We start from the raw sequence: 18,969 nt of genomic DNA, 5'->3' as shown, positions 1-18,969 counted from the left end.
CACTAGAATACCTAATACAGTGGCAATAGTTAGACTGACAGGAGCCACAATACTAAGCCCCATGTCCCCTGAAGATTTATGGGGCCTTAGGCTTAAGAAAGTGGACTTAAGATATGTTATACTAATGAAACGTGTCGGGACACGCTTACATATCATTAGATACGCACTCCATTTTGTGCTTTTTATTTTCTTCACTTTATTGATTTTTGAGATATATGCAACATAATATAACTTATATCTCCATCTGCCTTGATATATAGGACTCTTCCCTTAGTCACCCTGTGATAGGGTTACCTAGGGATTCCGTATCAGGGCAAGGTTCCGGACGGGGCCACCCCTTGCGGGGCACGGACCCTGTGTTAGGTCACTAGGGCCGGATAGGTCAAGCAGGGAGGTACTAGGGTGAGTTTCTTTTCTGAGGCTACTCTAATACCAGGCTGTATAGACACTTCGGATATCCTTTTCCGCCCTATGGACATTTGATGAAGTACCTACCTGCTGCATGTGACCACCTCCTGTACTAACCCATTACACGCGGTTATTAAGTGAGGCCCTCTTAAGGACTGGTAAGACCTTTCCATTTCTTATCCATTTGATCCTTATACTACCTTAAGGGATCCAGATACTAGGGATCATATGGTCCTTCCACCATAGGCCCTTGTGACAATCACCATAGGCCTAGGGAGGACGACACCTGTGTTGGTGCGCAGCGCTACATACGCGGCGCAACCCTCCAGGGGTTATGTCTGTCTCTTTGTGTGTTTTTTTTTGTTTGTAAGGGGTCTTTTACTCCCTATTTTGGGAGAATAGACATATTAAAAGCTAAGTTTTAAACTGTTACTGCTCCCCTTCTCTACATATACTTTACTTCCCTGAGCGGTACCCAGGTGAACTGCTCCTGCAGCCAAACATCCTGGGAAGACACCATATATATTTTTTTTTCCCAGCAATTCAACACCTCACATATGTTTTATGACCAAAAGTAAACAGTGAAACTCTAAGCATAGTAAAAGGGAACTACTAGCATGTTATATAACACTAGCATGTTACATTCTTTTATCCTGGTCCCTCATATGTACGTTTTCAAGGGGCTCTGAACACTATAGGCCCATAACACCTCAGGAAATACCAAGATGGCTGCATGTTAGTGGGCTGTACATATACTGTGACATCACTCATTGCTCTACAGCTTATTGGCTTATTGGCTGGCGCTTCACCTCACAGACTTCCTGCTTTGCTTCTATTGGCTGGTTGGTTCAATCTGCACCTCACAGACTTCCTGCTTTGCTTCTATTGGCTCAATCTGCACCTCACAGACTTCCTGCTTTGTTTCTATTGGCTGAATCTGTACCTCACAGACTTCCTGCTTTGCTTCTATTGGCTCAGTCTGCACCTCACAGACTTCCTGCTTTGTTTCTATTGGCTGAATCTGTACCTCACAGACTTCCTGCTTTGCTTCTATTGGCTCAGTCTGCACCTCACAGACTTCCTGCTTTGCTTCTATTGGCTCAATCTGCACCTCACAGACTTCCTGCTTTGTTTCTATTGGCTGAATCTGTACCTCACAGACTTCCTGCTTTGTTTCTATTGGCTGAATCTGTACCTCACAGACTTCCTGCTTTGTTTCTATTGGCTGAATCTGTACCTCGTGCTTTCTGCTGTCCTGCCCCCTGCATTCACTTTACACATAATACTGGTAATACTGAGAAAGCTGTAATTCCCGTATGTATATGAGGGACCAACTCAAAGAATGAATGGCTTTCTTGTACTTAGATACTTCAATATTGATGACCTATCAGCTCAGTGGGGGAAAGACACATGGCAGTCCTATGATCAGCCACTGGCACTGGAAACTATACAGTGGACAGAGCAGGAAGCAGAAGGCGCCATCCACTGTGTAGTTTCCTGCACTTGAATGGGATCTGAGCGGTAGTACCTTGGCATGATCACTATACAGTGAACTGAGCCTTCTGCCTCCAGCGCCATCCACAATATAGTTTCCAGTGCCAGTGGCTGCCTAAATCAGCTGGTTGGTGGGGGTGATGGGTGTCTGCATGCACTGATTTGATCTTGATGACCGAATTCCTGGATAACTACTTTAAAAGGAACCTGTCACATTGAACATGGTGTCTGAGCAGCAGGCAGCATGTTATAGAGCAGGTGGAGCTGAACAGATTGATAAATAGTTTTATGAGAAAAGATTCACTATAACCTGTACTTTTAATACATTTAAATTCCTGCTGGAAATTTAGGCTTTGAACCCAAGGAGGCGGTTCTATCAGTAATTGACAGCCTTCCTGTTATGATTGCTAGCTATCTCTATATACACAATCGTAACAGCAAGGTTGTCAATTAATGATAAAATCATCTTCTTGACTTCAAAGCCCCGAATGAGCAGGAATTTAAAGGCTATGTATGTTTTCTTTGAATCCCATCATCTGACAGCTTATGTGTAGTTCTTATCTTTGATCTCCTGACCTTATAACCAGTTATTAAAGTCATATCCTTACCAGTTTGATAGGAATTAAGCTATCATGAGTGCTCATGAGGTCAGGAGATCAGACATAAGAGGTACACTTGAGCCGTCAGGTGATGGGATTCAAAGAAAACGGGCTGTGACAGCTTGCAAACAGACTGATATTTTAACTCTTGTATTTTAGAAACGGCTAAACATTTTTAATAAAGACCAATTGAAAAAAGTATTTGTAGCACAAAATGTTTAAAATGCAATCATAAAAAATTCCCCTCAAGGTGTACATAGCCTTTACATGTATAAATTATACGGAATCTTTTCTCATAAAACTACTGTAATTTTCGCCTTATAAGACGTACTTTCCCCCCCCCACAAAGTGTGGCAAAAATGTCAGTACGTCTTATAGGCGGAATACTAATGAGCACTTAATTTATGGAATCGCTCATTAGTACAAGAGGGCCGAGGAGCAGTGAATGCAGCGCTCCCCATGCTGGCTATGTACTCACCGCTTCCTGGTCTTCTCCTGCAGGGCTCTGCACGCTGCGCTGTGACCTGCGCACAGTGTGAGGACGCCAGGTCACAGCACAGTGTGGCAGGAAAAGTGCTGGATCTCAGGAGCGGCCTCTGGAACAGGAAAGGCGAGTTGAATTATTATTATTATTTTTTCTGATCTGAGGTCTGATTAGGGGTCTGAGCGTCAGTCTAATCGGCATTGGGGGTCTGATCTGAGGTCTGATTGGGGGTCTGAGCTGTGTTCCAATAAGCATTGGGGGTCTGACCTGTGGTCTAATCAGCATTGGGAGTCTAATCTGAGGTCTTATTGGGGGTCTGAGCTGAGGTCTAATTAGCATTGGGGGTCTGATCTGAGGATTGATTAACATTGGAGGTCTGATTAACATTGGCGGCCTGATTGGGGGTCTAATCTGAGATCTGATGGAAAAAAAAATATTTTTCTTTTTTTCCTTTTTCTTAAACCTAGGTGCAACATATGGGCAGATACGTCTTATAGGGGGAAAAATACGGTATATAACATCTGCTCAGCTCCTGCTCTATAACATGCTACCTGTAGCTTACATTGCATTTTCATGATGACAGGTTCCCCTTAAAGGGGTTCACCACTTTCTGGCTACTGTTGATCAATGTGTATGAGATGACTATGTGGCACTTACTAATGTAGCCTTGTAGTTGAAATTCCATGCCATTTTCTATATTTCCTAAACTATGCCCCCTTGTTTACACAGTCTTTTGTGCTGTCCACACAGAGGTCCTGTCCATAAGATGGCTGCTGATGGAGGGTCATGTGACCAGGCAAATGATCTGTGTGAGATGTCTCCTCAGTTCAAATACACTGCACATGCACTAAACTTCCAACAGAACAAGAGCACATGGCAGGTGCAATGTATTTGAATGGAGGATACATCACACACAGATGATTTGCCTGGTCACATGACCCTCCGTTAGCGGCCATCTTGTGGACAGCACAAAAGACTTGACAAACAAGGGAAGATACATTATGAAATATAGGAAATGATGCAGAATTTCAACAAAGGCTATATTAGTGAGTGACATTTATTAGTCTCACAAACACATTGATCAACACTAACCAGAAAGTGGACAACCCCTTTAAGATAGTCGACACAAACTGTGAAGTCTAATGGCACTGCCAACCTCCTTTCATCGTAAGGGTTTAATAATAAAGTTTGCCATGTTGCCAATGGCAGTGGCAATGAGCCACTAGTCTGATTTATTTTTACTCCTACCCAATTTTGATTCATAAGACAGAATGGGCGAGAAGTGTAGTAGTTGCCTACAGAAGCCTATCAGAAGTTCTAAGGAGAACAAAAGCATCAATCTAAGTGGTTGTCCCAGAGTCCACTGTCTTGGGCACTATTTGATCAATCTTCCCTATTGTGTGTTTCATATTGCATACTTTCAACCTGCCCTTCAGTGTAGCGGCTAACTACGGTTCTACAGGTTTCCTAATAATATGACCTTCTGTCTGAGTCACCGTGCAGTCCCTTTAGTATACAGCTTCCTCATGGAAAAGCGCAGTTCACTGAACACAAATGTGGTAGAAAACGTTAGTAAATGAGTCACACTGAGTATAAATGGAAAACCACTTCTCTTTTCCAAACACGCTTCTGAACTTTTCACCGGGGGGATACCCGAAAGTGGTATTCTGACAAATCCCTCAGCAGGTCCATTCAGTTCAGTAAGGCAAGTGAAGTCCAGTAGATTAAAGGATAACTGTCACACTTAGACCCTAATTTCAATTTTCATATATGTAGTTACTAATAACATGATATTCCAGAATCAGTTACTATAAGGCCGAATGCACACGGTCCGTGGAACCGCGGCCTGGATTCCTGCTGAGTGCAGGAGCACACGGTGTCATGGGTTGCTATGACGCCGTGCGCTCCTTGCTGCCGCCGCAGTACAGTAATACACTGGTATGATCTATAGCAGGAATCCAGGCCGCGGTTCCACGAACCGCTCACGGCCGTGAACAACGGCCGTGTGCATTCGGCCTTAGCTTGACTTATCACATATTTAATAAGATTCAGCCCTTAGCAACCAGTCTGCATAAAACTGCAATTTCACTATTCAGTTAAGATGGCCGCCCATGCCCTCCCCCTGAGGCTAATCCCGCCTGCCCTCACTAGCCAGTAACAATAGCCCCCCTAAAGGGTTAATCTCCTGCACAAAGGGGTCCTCTTACCACATGTTGCTGTCATTTATACACTGAGCAGACAGCAGATCTCCCTTCCCTGCTCTGCACCAACTCTGCATTGTCCCAGTCTGCTGAGTGAGGGCGCGTCTGCCAAGCGCAGGGTCAGGGAGAAGTGCACACAGCCCAGGCACTGTTATCAGCTGCTGGGGAGGACCTGGCTTTAATCATTTACTTACAGTCCCTGGCTGTCAGTAATCTGACCTTGCACGCAGCCTGCTTCTGCCTGCTCCGTCCTTCAACACATAGACGGACCCTGTATAGCAACACTATTTTAAGCACCGGTAAAAGTAGGCAGTAGAGGGAACAAAACTGTGGAATTAAGGGGTAATTGAGTACACAGTGAAAAGTTGAAATAGGACCACCAAGGAGATATTAATCACCACAATCCAATACTCCCCAAAAAAAATATGACAGTTATACTTTAAACTTTTTACTCCGTTTGAACACAGTGACATATTTTACCACAAAAAAAATAGTTAAAAAGCAGGTCAAACAGAGTCTATGGTCAATGTATCTGCCGAGGGGTACTTTGGAATACCCTTTTTGGGTATTCAGATGCAATCCCCCAGGCGGAAAGCTCGACAGAGGGCTAAAATGTGATGTGAACTGCCCCTGAAGGTGGGGGGAGGACCTGATAAATGCGATGTTAGTGCTGCATGCCATGTCTCGTCAATGCAATTAACTAATCTAATCGTATTGATGAATCCCTCCTGCTGAATAATTGAGAGTCCGGCATTGATGTTTTCCCCAGAGTGCAGCCTAGTGCATTGAAACATGGTGAAAGGGTAAGACAAGTGACTAAGAACACAAAATCCTACAGCGGAATTATTACACTCCCGCTGGCATAGCTAGAAGGTTTTCACTGGAAATCCACTTCAATAACAGTAATAAAGTATTACAAGAAGGCGTGTTAGGAAATACAGTATGTATACGTTAGTCTTAATGGGGTTGTGCAGCCAATAATATTGATGCCCCATCCTCAGGACAGGTGATCAGTGGGGGTCTAAATCCCAGCAGGACCCCCCCCCCCCCCTCCATTAAGCTCTTTGAAGAGGAGGTGGTGCTCGTACGGGCGCTCCTTCCTCTTTAAGATTACACTGCGTGTTGTCTTGGATGCGCAGTGTAATTCTAAGTACTTGTTCTATTCACTATAATAAAACAAGCACTTGTAATTGCACTGCGCCGCCGCTGCAAGCGAGGATAGGTCATCAATATTACTGGCTGCCCAACCCCTTTAATATCATTAGAAATTACTGTGAAAACCTTTCCATTGGGATTATTAATGGGATATTCCATTGTTTTTTGGTTTTCTTTTAATTCCCCCACTGCACATGTAAAGGGAAACATAATTACCTGCTCCCCCATTGCTTGCTTCTGGCTCCATGGGTCCTTGTCTGTCTTCATTGTGCTTCCATCCCTACATGTAAATTTCTAGCATATACAGGGTCACGTGTGCCGCTGCAACCAATCACTGGCCTCAGCAGTGAAGTGTTCCTAAGCGGCTGTCTGTTTAGCAGGGAGTACGGCAAATGTACATCTTACCCCTGAGCTCCCGTGGGCATTGTACATCCCTTTTTATTTTTTCAAAGGGATTGTCTGAGATATAGATATAGATGGCCTAGCCTCAGGATAGGTCGTCAGTATATGATTGCTGGGGTCCGACTGCCAGCACCCTGCGCAGCGGTCCTGTGAGTGCTGGGGCCTCTTCCTAGGCCAGTGATGTCACATTCATTAGTTACTTGGCCTCGTTCAGTCCCATTGAAGTGAATGGAGATGAGCTGCCTTACCAAGCACAGTCTCTATATGATGCAGGCTATGTGCTTGGTAAGCTGTGAAGAGGTCACATCACTTACTGGAGTGCTGCTGCCTCTTCAAACATCTGATCGGCATCGGTGCCGAGAGTTGGACCTCCACTGATCAGATATTAATTACCTATCCTCTTTAACCTTGGTGTTTGGATGGAGCCAAGGGGTATTTGTTATGGACCTGATGTGCTGGAATTCTTTCGAACAATCTGCCTCTAATGTGGACCAGCCTAATGTTTAAAGGGAACCTGTCACCTGGATTTTGTGTATAGAGCTGAGGACATGGGTTGCTAGATGGCCGCTAGCACATCCGCAATATCCAGTCCCCATAGCTCTGTGTGCTTTTATTGTGTAAAAAGAACGATTTGATACATATGCAAATTAACCTGAGATGAGTCCTGTCCCTGACTCATCTCCAGGACAGGACTCATCTCGGGTTAATTTGCATATGTATCAAATCAGGTTTTTTTACACAACAAAAGCACACCGAGCTATGGGGACTGGTTATTGCGGATGTGCTAGCGGCCATCTAACAACCCATGTCCTCAGCTCTATACACAAAATCCCGGTTTCAGGTTCCCTTTAAAATAGAGAAAATAAGATATAATATTGGTTGTGATATAAGCTGTATTCATAACTACATGAAAATAGAAAGATACATGAAATGCGTGCTGAAAGTGAAATGAATTGATTTTATTGACTTTATCTGAGATATTGGAGCTCAGCCAGAGTGAGCATTGGGCCCTTCTTTCCCGATTACTTAGTTTGGTGGAGCGGGCAGCTCTAGGAAGAGCCCTGGTTGTTTGAAACTTCTTCCATTGAAGAATTATGGAGGACACTGTGCTCTTGGGATCTTTTAATGCAGCAGAATTTTTTTTTTTTTTACCCTTCTCCAGATTTGTGCCTCCACACAATCCTGTCTCTGATCTCTACAGGCAGTTCTTACCTCCTCATAACTTGGTTTTTGCTCTGGTATGCATTGTCAGCTCTGGGATCTTATATAGACAGGTGTGTGTCTTTCCAAATCATGTCCAGTCAACTGAATTTACCACAGGTGGACTCCAATCAAGGTGTAGAAACATCTTAAAGATGACCAAGAGAAAGGGGAGGTCCCCAGAGCTAAGCTTCACGTTTAATAGTAAAGGGTCTGAATGCTTATGTCCTTGCAAAAATCCAGTTTTTCCTTTTGAATAAATTTGCAAACAGTTTTAAAATTAAATTTTTTCACTTTCTCATTATGGGGCATTGAGCACAGATTAATTCGGGGAAACTTGAATTTTTTTATTTTTTTTGCATTAGGCAGCAACATAATAGAATGTGAAAAGAATGAAAGTGTCTGAAGACTTTCCGAATGCACTGTATGCCACTTCACTCCGAGCTGATCTTAAGTACCCTGGCACGGCCATGACACAGTGGAAGGCACTTTCTGCTTTCATCTTCGTCCATTGTTTAGTTTCTAGCACCTGTTTCTTAAAACAGCTGTTTGGTGGGGGTGGCGTGTATCGGACCCCCACCAAACTGATATTGATGACCTATCCTGAGGATACATCATCAATATTGCCAGCCTCGAAAACCCCTTTCAGACACTTTTTTTTGTTAAACAAATTCAATCCAGATATTCTGTTGACAAAATACATCGCCCAAATCCTTAGAGTTGCAGATTTGCCCATTAAAGGCAAATTTCACAAAAAAAATCATGTAGCTGTATGGAACTGATTGCCAGTTTGAGATATTTGTGGTGAAATGCTGTATATATAGCAATCAGTGTATAAGTATTATGGATGAGGGGTGTGATATTTGATATAAGATATTCTCTGACTAGGAAGTTCTTGTATGCTGTTGCAGATACAGTAATAAGCATTTCTGAACCATAGTGTCACATCCGGTAAGTGTGACCTGTTTATTTCAGAGGTACAAAAATTGAAAAAAAAGAAGTGTTTAACAACTGGAATAAAAAGTCAGCAATCGGCACGAGTCCATGTGGTTTTAATAGAAACTGTTCTGTGTGTTACAGTATGACTTCAGGTTAAGTAAGGACGCAGCCCCCCTCAACAACAGACATTCTCAACATGACCTTGAAAAGAACGTTACTGGAAGGCAAGGTATGGCGGCTACACATTGATAAGATTGCTGGTGACCTTCTTCATGTTCCCATATTGCAAGATTGAAATGTCCCCTTGCATGCTTAATTTAAAGAGGACCTTTCACCGATTTTTACACTGTGAACTAAGTATACAGACATGTAGAGTGGCACCCGGGGATCTCACTGCACTTACTATTATCCCCGGGCGCCGCTCCGTTCTCCTGCTATGCCCTCCGGTATCTCCGCTCACTAAGTTATAGTAGGCGGAGTCTGTCCTTGTTCTTCTGTAGCTGCTGGCCAATCGCATTGCAGAGCTCACAGCCTGGGAGAAAATAACCTCCCAGGCTGTGAGCTCTGCGCTGCGATTGGCCAGCGCTAGAGCAGAACAAGGGCAGACTCCGCCTACCAAAACTTTGGGACTGAAATCTCCGCCTACTATAACTTAGTGAGCGGAGATACCGGAGGGAATAGCGGGAGAACGGAGCGGCGCCCAGGAAAAATAGTAAGTGCAGTGAGATCCCCGGGCGCCGCTCTACATGTCTGCATACTTAGTTCACAGTGTAAAAATCGGTGAAAGGTCCTCTTTAAAGGGGTTGTCCCCAAAAAAATATTCTACATTTTTTAAATGTCATGTAATTAAAAATGCATCTAATAATAAAATTCATCTGTATAGCATTACCTGCTGTTTGTTCTTTCCCTTATTTCTTTGTCCACCTCTGTAACATTGCTGAGGTGGACGCACATGCTCATTTCTGTCCTTCACCTGCCACCAGCTTTATCTACTGTTAGAAGCTGTGACGGATAGGGTATATTCACATTATGTGTGGGTTTTCGTGCAGGAAATCCGAAGCATAATGCAGTACCCGCTGAGTTGATGAGATTTTCTAAATTTCATGTACACGGTGTGAAAATTTTTAAATCCACAGTATGTCAATTGTTTGTGCCGATTTTCAGTGCAGATTTAACCAAACTGAGAGATCTGGGGAAAATCCACATCAAAACCTGCAAGTAACATATATGGGATCTGGTGCAGAAACGCCATGAAAACCACACGAGAAAACGGCAACTACACTGCTGTGTATATTTCCCCTTTAGGGAGAGAGCTTCCGCAGAAAGGACATTCCCCCTGAGCTGCCGCCATGAATAAAATGTAGCCGGGCAATTGGAGCAATGAATGTTTAGAGCTCTGAATTCTTCTGAGGTACAGGGCTAGCATTGGTAGAAAGAGATTGTCATGTACTATATGATGTCAGATGTAAAAAACATGTTTACACTAATCATGGAGTAACCCCTTTAAGTGTGGTTTATGGTTAACCCTTTTTTGTATCCCCAAAGGCGCAACTGTAGGGGGGCCGGCAGAGGTAGCAGTTACAAATGGGCCCTATGAGGGGTTATGGCTACTGTGCTACTTATGGGCATGTCCATTTTACCGGTGACATCCGTGTTTATTATCCCTGTGTTATGACATCACTGTGTTCACCATCTTTGTATTACAATGCTAATTTTATTATCCCCGTTCTCTGTCCTCGTTGAGGTCGTTTGCTATGGGATGTGACTAGGGATGAGAGAATCGACTTTGGATGTTTCATTCGCATAAAACTTCATTAGAATACTGTACGGAGCGAGCGCTCTGCACAGTATTAGAATGTATTGGCTCCGGTGAGCCGAAGTTATTACTTTGCGAAATCTCGCGAGACTTCGGGTAATAACTTCAGAAATTAATTTCTACTGTAAAAAAGCTTTTACCGGCCTCCAGTTCGGTTCCAAGGTACCATTTTACTTTGCAAAGTAATAACTTTGGCTCATCGGAGCCAATACATTCTAATACTGTGCAGAGCGCTCGCTCCGTACAGTATTCTAATGTTTCATCCAAAGTCGATTCGCTCATCCCTAATTGTGACCTTATAATGAGAAAGGCCCAGGGGCTTAGCTATAGGGGAAGCAGGGGAAGCGGCTGCTTTGGGGTCCTGACCCAGAAGGGGCCCATCCAGGAGGAGGAGGAGGAGGACTGAAAGATTTTGTCAGGGCCCCCTCAACAGTATTACACAATGAAATGATATACAGTGACAGTATAGTGTAGGAAACGGATGGAACAGCTGCCGGGCCTGGTCTGAGAGAGCGATCTTTACTAGCCACAGGAATGGGGGCGGCATGAAAGGAAGGGGTTGCGAAAAAATTACTGGGGGAGGGGGGCCCCATTCAAAAATTTGCTGTGGGGCCCAGTCATTTCTAGTAACGCCACCAGAAAGGCCGATTCTTTTAGTCAAAAAGTTGCCAATTTTGGATGTACAATGTTTTCTAATGTTTCATCCAAAGTTGATTTGCTCATCCCTAATTGTGACCTTATAATGAGAAAGACCCATTCTTTTAGTAAAAAAATTGCCAGTTTTGGATGTACAATGTAATTGCATAGTAAAAATGTGAACTTTTACATGGATTCTGTTTCGAAATGCAGCCTGGAAATGGACCTTGGGTCTTTGATGACTGTGCATTCAGCTCCTCTTAAAGGGGTTACTCCATGCTTAATATAAAAAATGCAGCCTCTTTCTAACTAAGCTAGAACCAGCCCTGTACCTCACATGGAGCCAAAGATCTCCCCGTTCATTTCTCTACAAGGATATAAATCTAGCAGTTTGCATGGCAGCTCAAGGGGGGTGTCTTTTCTGTTGGAGCTCAGGGGGCGTGTCTTTTCTGCTGGAGATCTCTCCCTATCACAGCTCAGGAGGTGTGTCTTTCATGTGTAGCTCTCTCCCTATTACAGCTTAGGAGGCAGTTGAAGGATGAAACTGAGCATGTGCGGCCTTCTCAGTGACCGGGTCAAAGAAATAAGAAAAAAAAAAAACCAGCAGGCTGCGCTATACAGATACATTTTTAAATACATGCAATTACAAAAGTATTTAGAGCCACGTGCTGGTTTGAAAATTGTATAATATTTTTTGTGGGACAACCCCTTTAATTGGTGCTCTATGCTCTTGCTGTCTTTTCCATTATAAATAACTGTGTTTCTAATCCCAGTTCTGTGACATCACTGCCTGTTTTATTCCCATATTGTGATTTATCGTATGGGTCATCAGGTACATAAATATGAGCCGTAGAGTTTGCAGTTCCTCTTGTGCATTGGCATCTAAAGTAGTGCAATGGTTCCTCATATAATGGTGCCACATACTGGTACTTTCCATTGTAAGTTGGGGGCTCTGGTATAACTTTTGCATCAGGGAACCTCTAGTTACAACTCTACCCTGCACAGTGCATATTCATTACTGAACTTCTTTTTTGTATTAATGTGAATTTAGGTGCTTCTGTTTTCATATCTTCAGATCTATGCACCTTACAATTTCTTTTTCTCTCAGAGGATGATATAAGAATGTCACTAATCATCAGCTCACCACCAGGAAGAAGCACAAAAGCTTAAATGAGACTGTTGGCAATCATCTTCCATCAAACACTAGATAAATGATAACGTTTGATTGCTGGGACTTCCACCAAGCACTTGAAAGTCCCCTGTTCCCTCTTTACCTACATTACTGCCATCAGGGAAAGTTTGAAAGGAGTGGTGGTGATAAATGTAACCGAGGAGAAGACTCCTTACAGGGGTCTACATCAGTCCCATAGAAGTAATTGGAGCACAAATGGGCCATTCTCGTAGGGGACTTGAGACCCTTCTTTCTCAGAATCAGCAGAACTCCCAGCGATCTGACATTTATCACCTATCCTGAAGATTTTTCATGGGTTAACCACTTTAAGGCAGTACTAAGTAAACAGTAGTACTAGTATTTTATGTTTATCCCATAAAGCCTGCACTCTGCATCCCATGCATGTGAATGGGGATTCCGCAAAAATTTGCCTAGGTAAATTTTGGCACAGAATTCAGACATTTGTTCTGCTGTAGAAGTAAGTGTCATGTTATTTTAGGCTAAAAATGCAAATATTAGCCCCATTGAATGACATTGGATTTAATTCTTGTAGTTTGCATGGATATGCATATCATAATAATCTGCCATGTGAACGTACCCTAAGTGTGCTCTTTTCGTAGTTTATTATATAGATGACATTATACTGACACAATTACTTAAAACCCACAAAATCTATTAAAAAGCATAACCGGAGGGACCAATTACACAACGCTGTATATAATATATAACACAGATCTCTATATATAATTAAATAGTAAAGTGCAAGTGCTATATACAGCAAAACTATATATTAATAATAGTACAGTATTATAAAAAAATACAGTGTTAAATAGTAATAGTACAGTATTATATAAAAATACACAGTATTAAATCTACTGTTGAGTATATCATAAAGTTCTCCTATGGGCTTTACTACGGGTATATTGTAAAATATATATTATAGATATATTATAGACTGAGCTGGACCAGTACATATAATGTCAACTATATAAATGAAGTGCAAGTGCCATATTGTCATTAACTATACCGACGTAACACAGTCATCATGTAGGGCATTATGGTCCTCCTACATAATCCTATATAAATATACAGTGATCCCTCAAGATACAATGGCCTCAGGATACAATATTTTCAACATACAATGGTCGTTTCTGACCCATCGTAAGTTGAAACTAGACTCAACAGAAAATGCCTCAGACTTCTCTGGTAAAGTAGCTTTATTAGCTGCTAGTTATCAGCTATTCCTGACTGTTGTATGTAAGGACTTGTTTTATCTGTCTTAGTTACCTGCTTATCTTTCCTAAATCTTCATCTTCTCTTATTTTGGATGACATTTTGGGGCTTTGGAACCAATTACTCAACTTACAATGGTTACAACATACAATGATAGTCCTGGAACCATTTAAAGGGGTTGGCCACTTTCTGGTTACTGTTGACCAACGTGTTTGTGAGATGATTATATGGCACTTACTAATATGCCCTTTTTTGGAATTCTGCACCATTTCCTATATTTTATAAGATATGCCCCTTTGTTTACAATGTCTTTTGTGCTGTCCACACAGAAGTCCTGTCCATAAGATGGCCACTGATGGAGGGTCATGTGACCAGGCAATTCACCTCCATATGACGCCTCTTCTATTCAGATACACTGCCCCTGCCATCTGTACTTGTTCTGTTGGGTGTTTAGAGCAGGTGCAGTGTGTCTGAATGGAGGAGGCATTACACGGAGGTGATTTGCCTGGTCACATTACCCTCCATCAGCGGCCATCTTTTGGACAGGACTTCCCTGTGGGCAGCACAAAATACTTTGTAAACAAGAAGGCATAACTAATAAAATATAGAAAATGGTGCAGAATTTTAACAAAGGATACATTAGTAAGTGCCATATAGACATCTCACAAACACATTGGTCAACAGAAACCAGAAAGTGACCAAACCCCTTTAATATAGTCGACACAAACTGTAAAGTCTAATGGCGTTGCCAACCTCCTTTCATCATAAGGATAAGGGACCACTGTATGTGTGTGTATATGTGTGTGTGTGTGTATATATATATATATATATATATATGTACAGTTGCATGAAAAAGTATGTGAACCCTTTGGGATGATATGGATTTCTGCACAAATTGGTCATAAAATGTGATCTGATCTTCATCTAAGTCACAACAATAGACAATCACAGTCTGCTTAAACTAATAACGCACAAAGAATTAAATGTTACCATGTTTTTATTGAACACACCATGTAAACATTCACAGTGCAGATGGGAAAAGTATGTGAACCCCTAGACTAATGACATCTCCAAGAGCTAATTGGAGTGAGGTGTCAGCCAACTGGAGTCCAATCAATGAGATGAGATTGGCGGTGTTGGTTACAGCTGCCCTGCCCTATAAAAAACACACACCAGTTCTGGGTTTGGTTTTCACAAGAAGCATTGCCTGATGTGAATGATGCCTCGCACAAAAGAGCTCTCAGAAGACCTACGATTAAGAATTATTGACTTGCATAAAGCTGGAAAGGGTTATAAAAGTATCTCCAAAAGCCTCGCTGTTCATCAGTCCATGGTAAGACAAATTGTCTATAAATGGAGAACGTTCAGCACTGCTGCTACTCTCCCTAGGAGTGGCCTGTAAAGATGACTGCAAGAGCACAGCGCCATCCTGTAAAGTCTCTGGCATATGCTAACATCCCTGTTAGCGAATCTACGATACGTTAAACACTAAACAAGAATGGATTTTATGGGAGGATATCTGTAACGGTCACGTACACTACACACAGGGGGAAGGATAGTGACCACTGCACTCCACTCTCACCCATGGCCCTGCCTACTTGCCTCATAAGTCCTGACGACAGGGGACAACTGGACGGCAGTCCCTAACTTGGAAACGTGCTGGGAGGACAGACAAGACAAATAACGGATAGTGAACGGACCGGGTCAATACCAAGAGAGCAGCGTAGCACAGAGGGATAAGCAAAGAATAGCAAAAAGATTTGGCGGCTCACTCACTGTTTACCTATGGAGTAGGTGCTCTACCACACAGCACTCCCTGTTGCTGATAAATACAGTTAAAAAAAGGCAGGATTTGGCGTCACTCAATATCGGGCAACAATCAGACAACAACATATGATCTGAAAATATTATTTTATACTCGCAACATGTTGCATAAAAATCACAATAAAATTACAATAAAATTATATAGAACCATATAAAAACATATAGCACATGATCCCCTCTAAGAGCGCTAATTGGTCTGTCTGGCTTTAATGTGCGGTTTCCCTGATAGCCACCAGGGTAAAGTCAAAGAAGCAAAGAGTTAATGTTACGTTGTAAAAAAGTCACAATATGTTTTTTGTATTGATACAATGTTGCTTGGGAGTTTAAATGTACTTTACCACTCCTATGGGTTGGATTTCCTGTAGAATGCAGTCGCTCTGTGAGCTGCGTAGGAATGTAAATCCGGTCTCTTCAGATTAAAACACCCGGCTGTTTAGCGATGATCTTTGTTACTTTGGCCTTCCAGGACCTGCTTGTGGCGTCCCACGTGGTGCTACTGGATAGGTCACGTGACTTTCAATTCCAGGCGGGGTTTTCAAATCTGTTCAGTATCCGATCATAGATGTTAAATTCTTCCTTATATTGTCCCTCACTGTCTGCAAACCAAACGCGTTTCGGGGTACAGCAGCCCCTTCCTCAGTGGCAAAGAATAGTCAGGAGAAGCCGGGGTCAAATACCAGGAGAGTAGTGAAGTACAACAGGAGTCCGCAAAGAATCGTCAAAGTGGAAGCCGAGGTCAGAATACCAGGAGGGATGCGCAGTACAGGAGGAGCAGGCAGAGGATCGTCAGGGAACAGGATCAGGTAAGCATACAGGAATCAAACAATTGCCAGTAACCTAAATTAACAGGCAACCTGTGGCCGGCAGGCTGCCTGTTAAATACTGGCTAGCTGGGGTCATGTGACGTGGCCAGCGCCACATGACCCGGACTAGGAAGAACATCTGAGCACCGAGTGCCCAGCTCGGTGCTCAGACCTCCCTTGGTTGCTGGGGAAACTGAGGACGCTGGCCGCGCGGAGGAGACGTGCGTGGCCGGTCCGTCCCGCCCCCTATTACCAAGTAGACGAGGACGCAGTGCGCGTCCTCGCTCCTGCACAGAAACGGGACGCCGGCGGCGCTGAGGAGAGCGAGCGCCCCGGCGTCTCGTGACAATACCACAGAGGATGCCACTGCTGTCCAAAAACATTTGCACAAGAGCACCTGGATGTTCCACAGCAGTACTGGCAAAATATTCTGTGGACAGATGAAACCAAAGTTGAGTTGTTTGGAAGAAACACACAACACTATGGGCCAGATTTATCATGACTCTGACAGCTCAGTCCACTTTAACGTATGGCTAAAGTCAGTTTTAGCCAAGTCAGATTTATGATCGGCCCTTTAAGACTGTAATAAATGTGGTTTGACGGTAGCAGTTTATCCGTCAGTAAGCAGCTTTACAAAAGTCGCACATCTTTACGAAAAATTCGCAAGTTTTTATGAAAAAGTTCGCATGTTCTATAAAAAAAGTCTCATAAGATAGGCATGGTCCTCACTGGTGAGAAAAAAGTCGCAAATTTGTGCGCAGTTTTAGCGTTTGGGACTTTTTTGGGACTTTTTCACTCCATTATTCTGACCTGAGCTAATGATAAATCTGGCCCTATGTGTGGAGAAAAAGAGGCACAGCACACCAACATCAAAACCTCATCCCAGCTGTGAAGTATGGTGGTGGGGGCTTCATGGTTTGGGGCTGCTTTGCTGCGTCAGGGCCTGGACGGATTGCTATCATCGAAGGAAAGATTTATTCCCAAGTTTATCAAGACATTTTGCAGGAGAACTTAAGGCCACCTGTCCACCAGCTGAAGCTCAACAAAAGATGGGTGTTGCAACAGGACAACGACCCAAAGCATAGAAGTAAATCAAAAACAGAATGGCTTAAACAGAAGAAAATATGCCTTCTGGAGTGGCCCAGTCAGAGTCCTGACCTCAACCCGATTGAGATACTGTGGCATAACCTCAAGAAAGCTATTCACACCAGATGTCCCAAGATTACAAACAGTTCTGTAAAGATGAATGGTCAAGAATTACTCCTCATCATTGTGCATGTCTGATCTGCAACTACAGGAAACGTTTGGTTGAAGTTATTGCTGCCAAAGGAGGTTCAACCAGTTATTAAATCCAAGGGTTCACATACTTTTTCCACCTGCACTGTGAATATTTGCATGCTGTGTTCAATAAAAACATGGTAACATTTAATTCTTTGTGTGTTATTAGTTTAAGCAGACTGTGATTGTCTATTGTTGTGACTTAGATAAAGATCAGATCACATTTTATGACCAATTTGTGCAGAAACCCATATTATTCCAAAGGGTTCACATACTTTTTCTTGCAACTGTATATAATCTCATATATATATATACTTATATATATAAAAATGAGTTTCTGTCTGTCTGTCTAGACGTTGTTTATGCGCGACCAAACGACTGGACCGATCTTCACCAAATTTGGCACACAGATACATCAGGTGTCCGGAAAGGTTTTAGACTGGGTCTCCGCTCTCTAGGACGTACCGTTACTGAAATATTCCCAAAAAATTAGTTTCTGTCTGTCTGTCTGGACGTTCTTTATGCGCGACCAAATGACTGGACCGACCAAATTTGGCACACAGGTACATTAGGTGTCCGGGATGGTTTTAGACATACCATTCCTGAGATATTCCCAAAATATGACCTGCATTAGCCAATAGAAGCCAACAAGCCTTTCACTTAAATCCGAACTGCCATTTACATGGTCACATGTCCCTTATTAGCCAATAGAAGCTTGCAGGTCCTACTCCAGGTTGCCATAACAACTGATCACAGGTTTTAGCAGTTCGCAGGTCCTTAAATATTCAGTCATATGACGTATGATGGCACAACTATACTGATACATGCATGGGGGCAGGGGCCACTATTAAACGGACGGGCGCCTATGGAGTTCACTGTTAAAGGGGCGGGCACTGTGGAGGTCACTGTTAAAGGGGCTGGCACTGTGGAGGTCACTGTTAAAGGGGCTGGCACTGTGGAGGTCACTGTTAAAGGGGCGGGCACTGTGGAGGTCACTGTTAAAGGGGTGGCCACTATGAAGGTCACTGTTAAAGGGGTGGTCAATGTTAAAGGGGCGGGCTTTGTGGAGGTCACTGTTAAAGGTGCGGACAATGTGGTGGTCACTATTAAAAGAGTGGTCACTGTTAAAGGGGCGGGCACTGTGGAGGTCACTGTTAAAGGGGCGGCCACTGTGGAGGTCACTGTTAAAGGGGCGGCCACGGTGGAGGTCACTGTTAAAGGGGTGGGCACTGTGGAGGTCAATGTTAAAGGGGTGGGCACTGTGGAGGTCAATGTTAAAGGGGCAGGCACTGTGGAGGTCCTTGTTAAAGTGGCGGGTACTGTAGA

The 18,969-nt window shown here is 43.2% G+C and overlaps 1 protein-coding gene across 2 annotated transcripts in view; it reads left to right on the top strand.

Moving 5' to 3' along the window:
- Positions 1-18,969, top strand: part of LRRC49 (leucine rich repeat containing 49) — a 166,368-nt gene that overhangs the window by 6,055 nt on the left and 141,344 nt on the right. For both annotated transcript variants that reach the window (XM_044283298.1, XM_044283297.1), the window contains one exon: positions 9,024-9,111. In XM_044283298.1, coding sequence (XP_044139233.1) covers positions 9,024-9,111 — 88 coding nt within the window. The remainder of the gene's footprint in view (positions 1-9,023; positions 9,112-18,969) is intronic.

The sequence above is a fragment of the Bufo gargarizans genome, chromosome 2 (genome assembly GCF_014858855.1).
Source record: "Bufo gargarizans isolate SCDJY-AF-19 chromosome 2, ASM1485885v1, whole genome shotgun sequence".
In the NCBI taxonomy this organism is placed as follows: Eukaryota; Metazoa; Chordata; class Amphibia; order Anura; family Bufonidae; genus Bufo; species Bufo gargarizans.
This window is presented reverse-complemented; position numbering and strand designations above follow the sequence as displayed.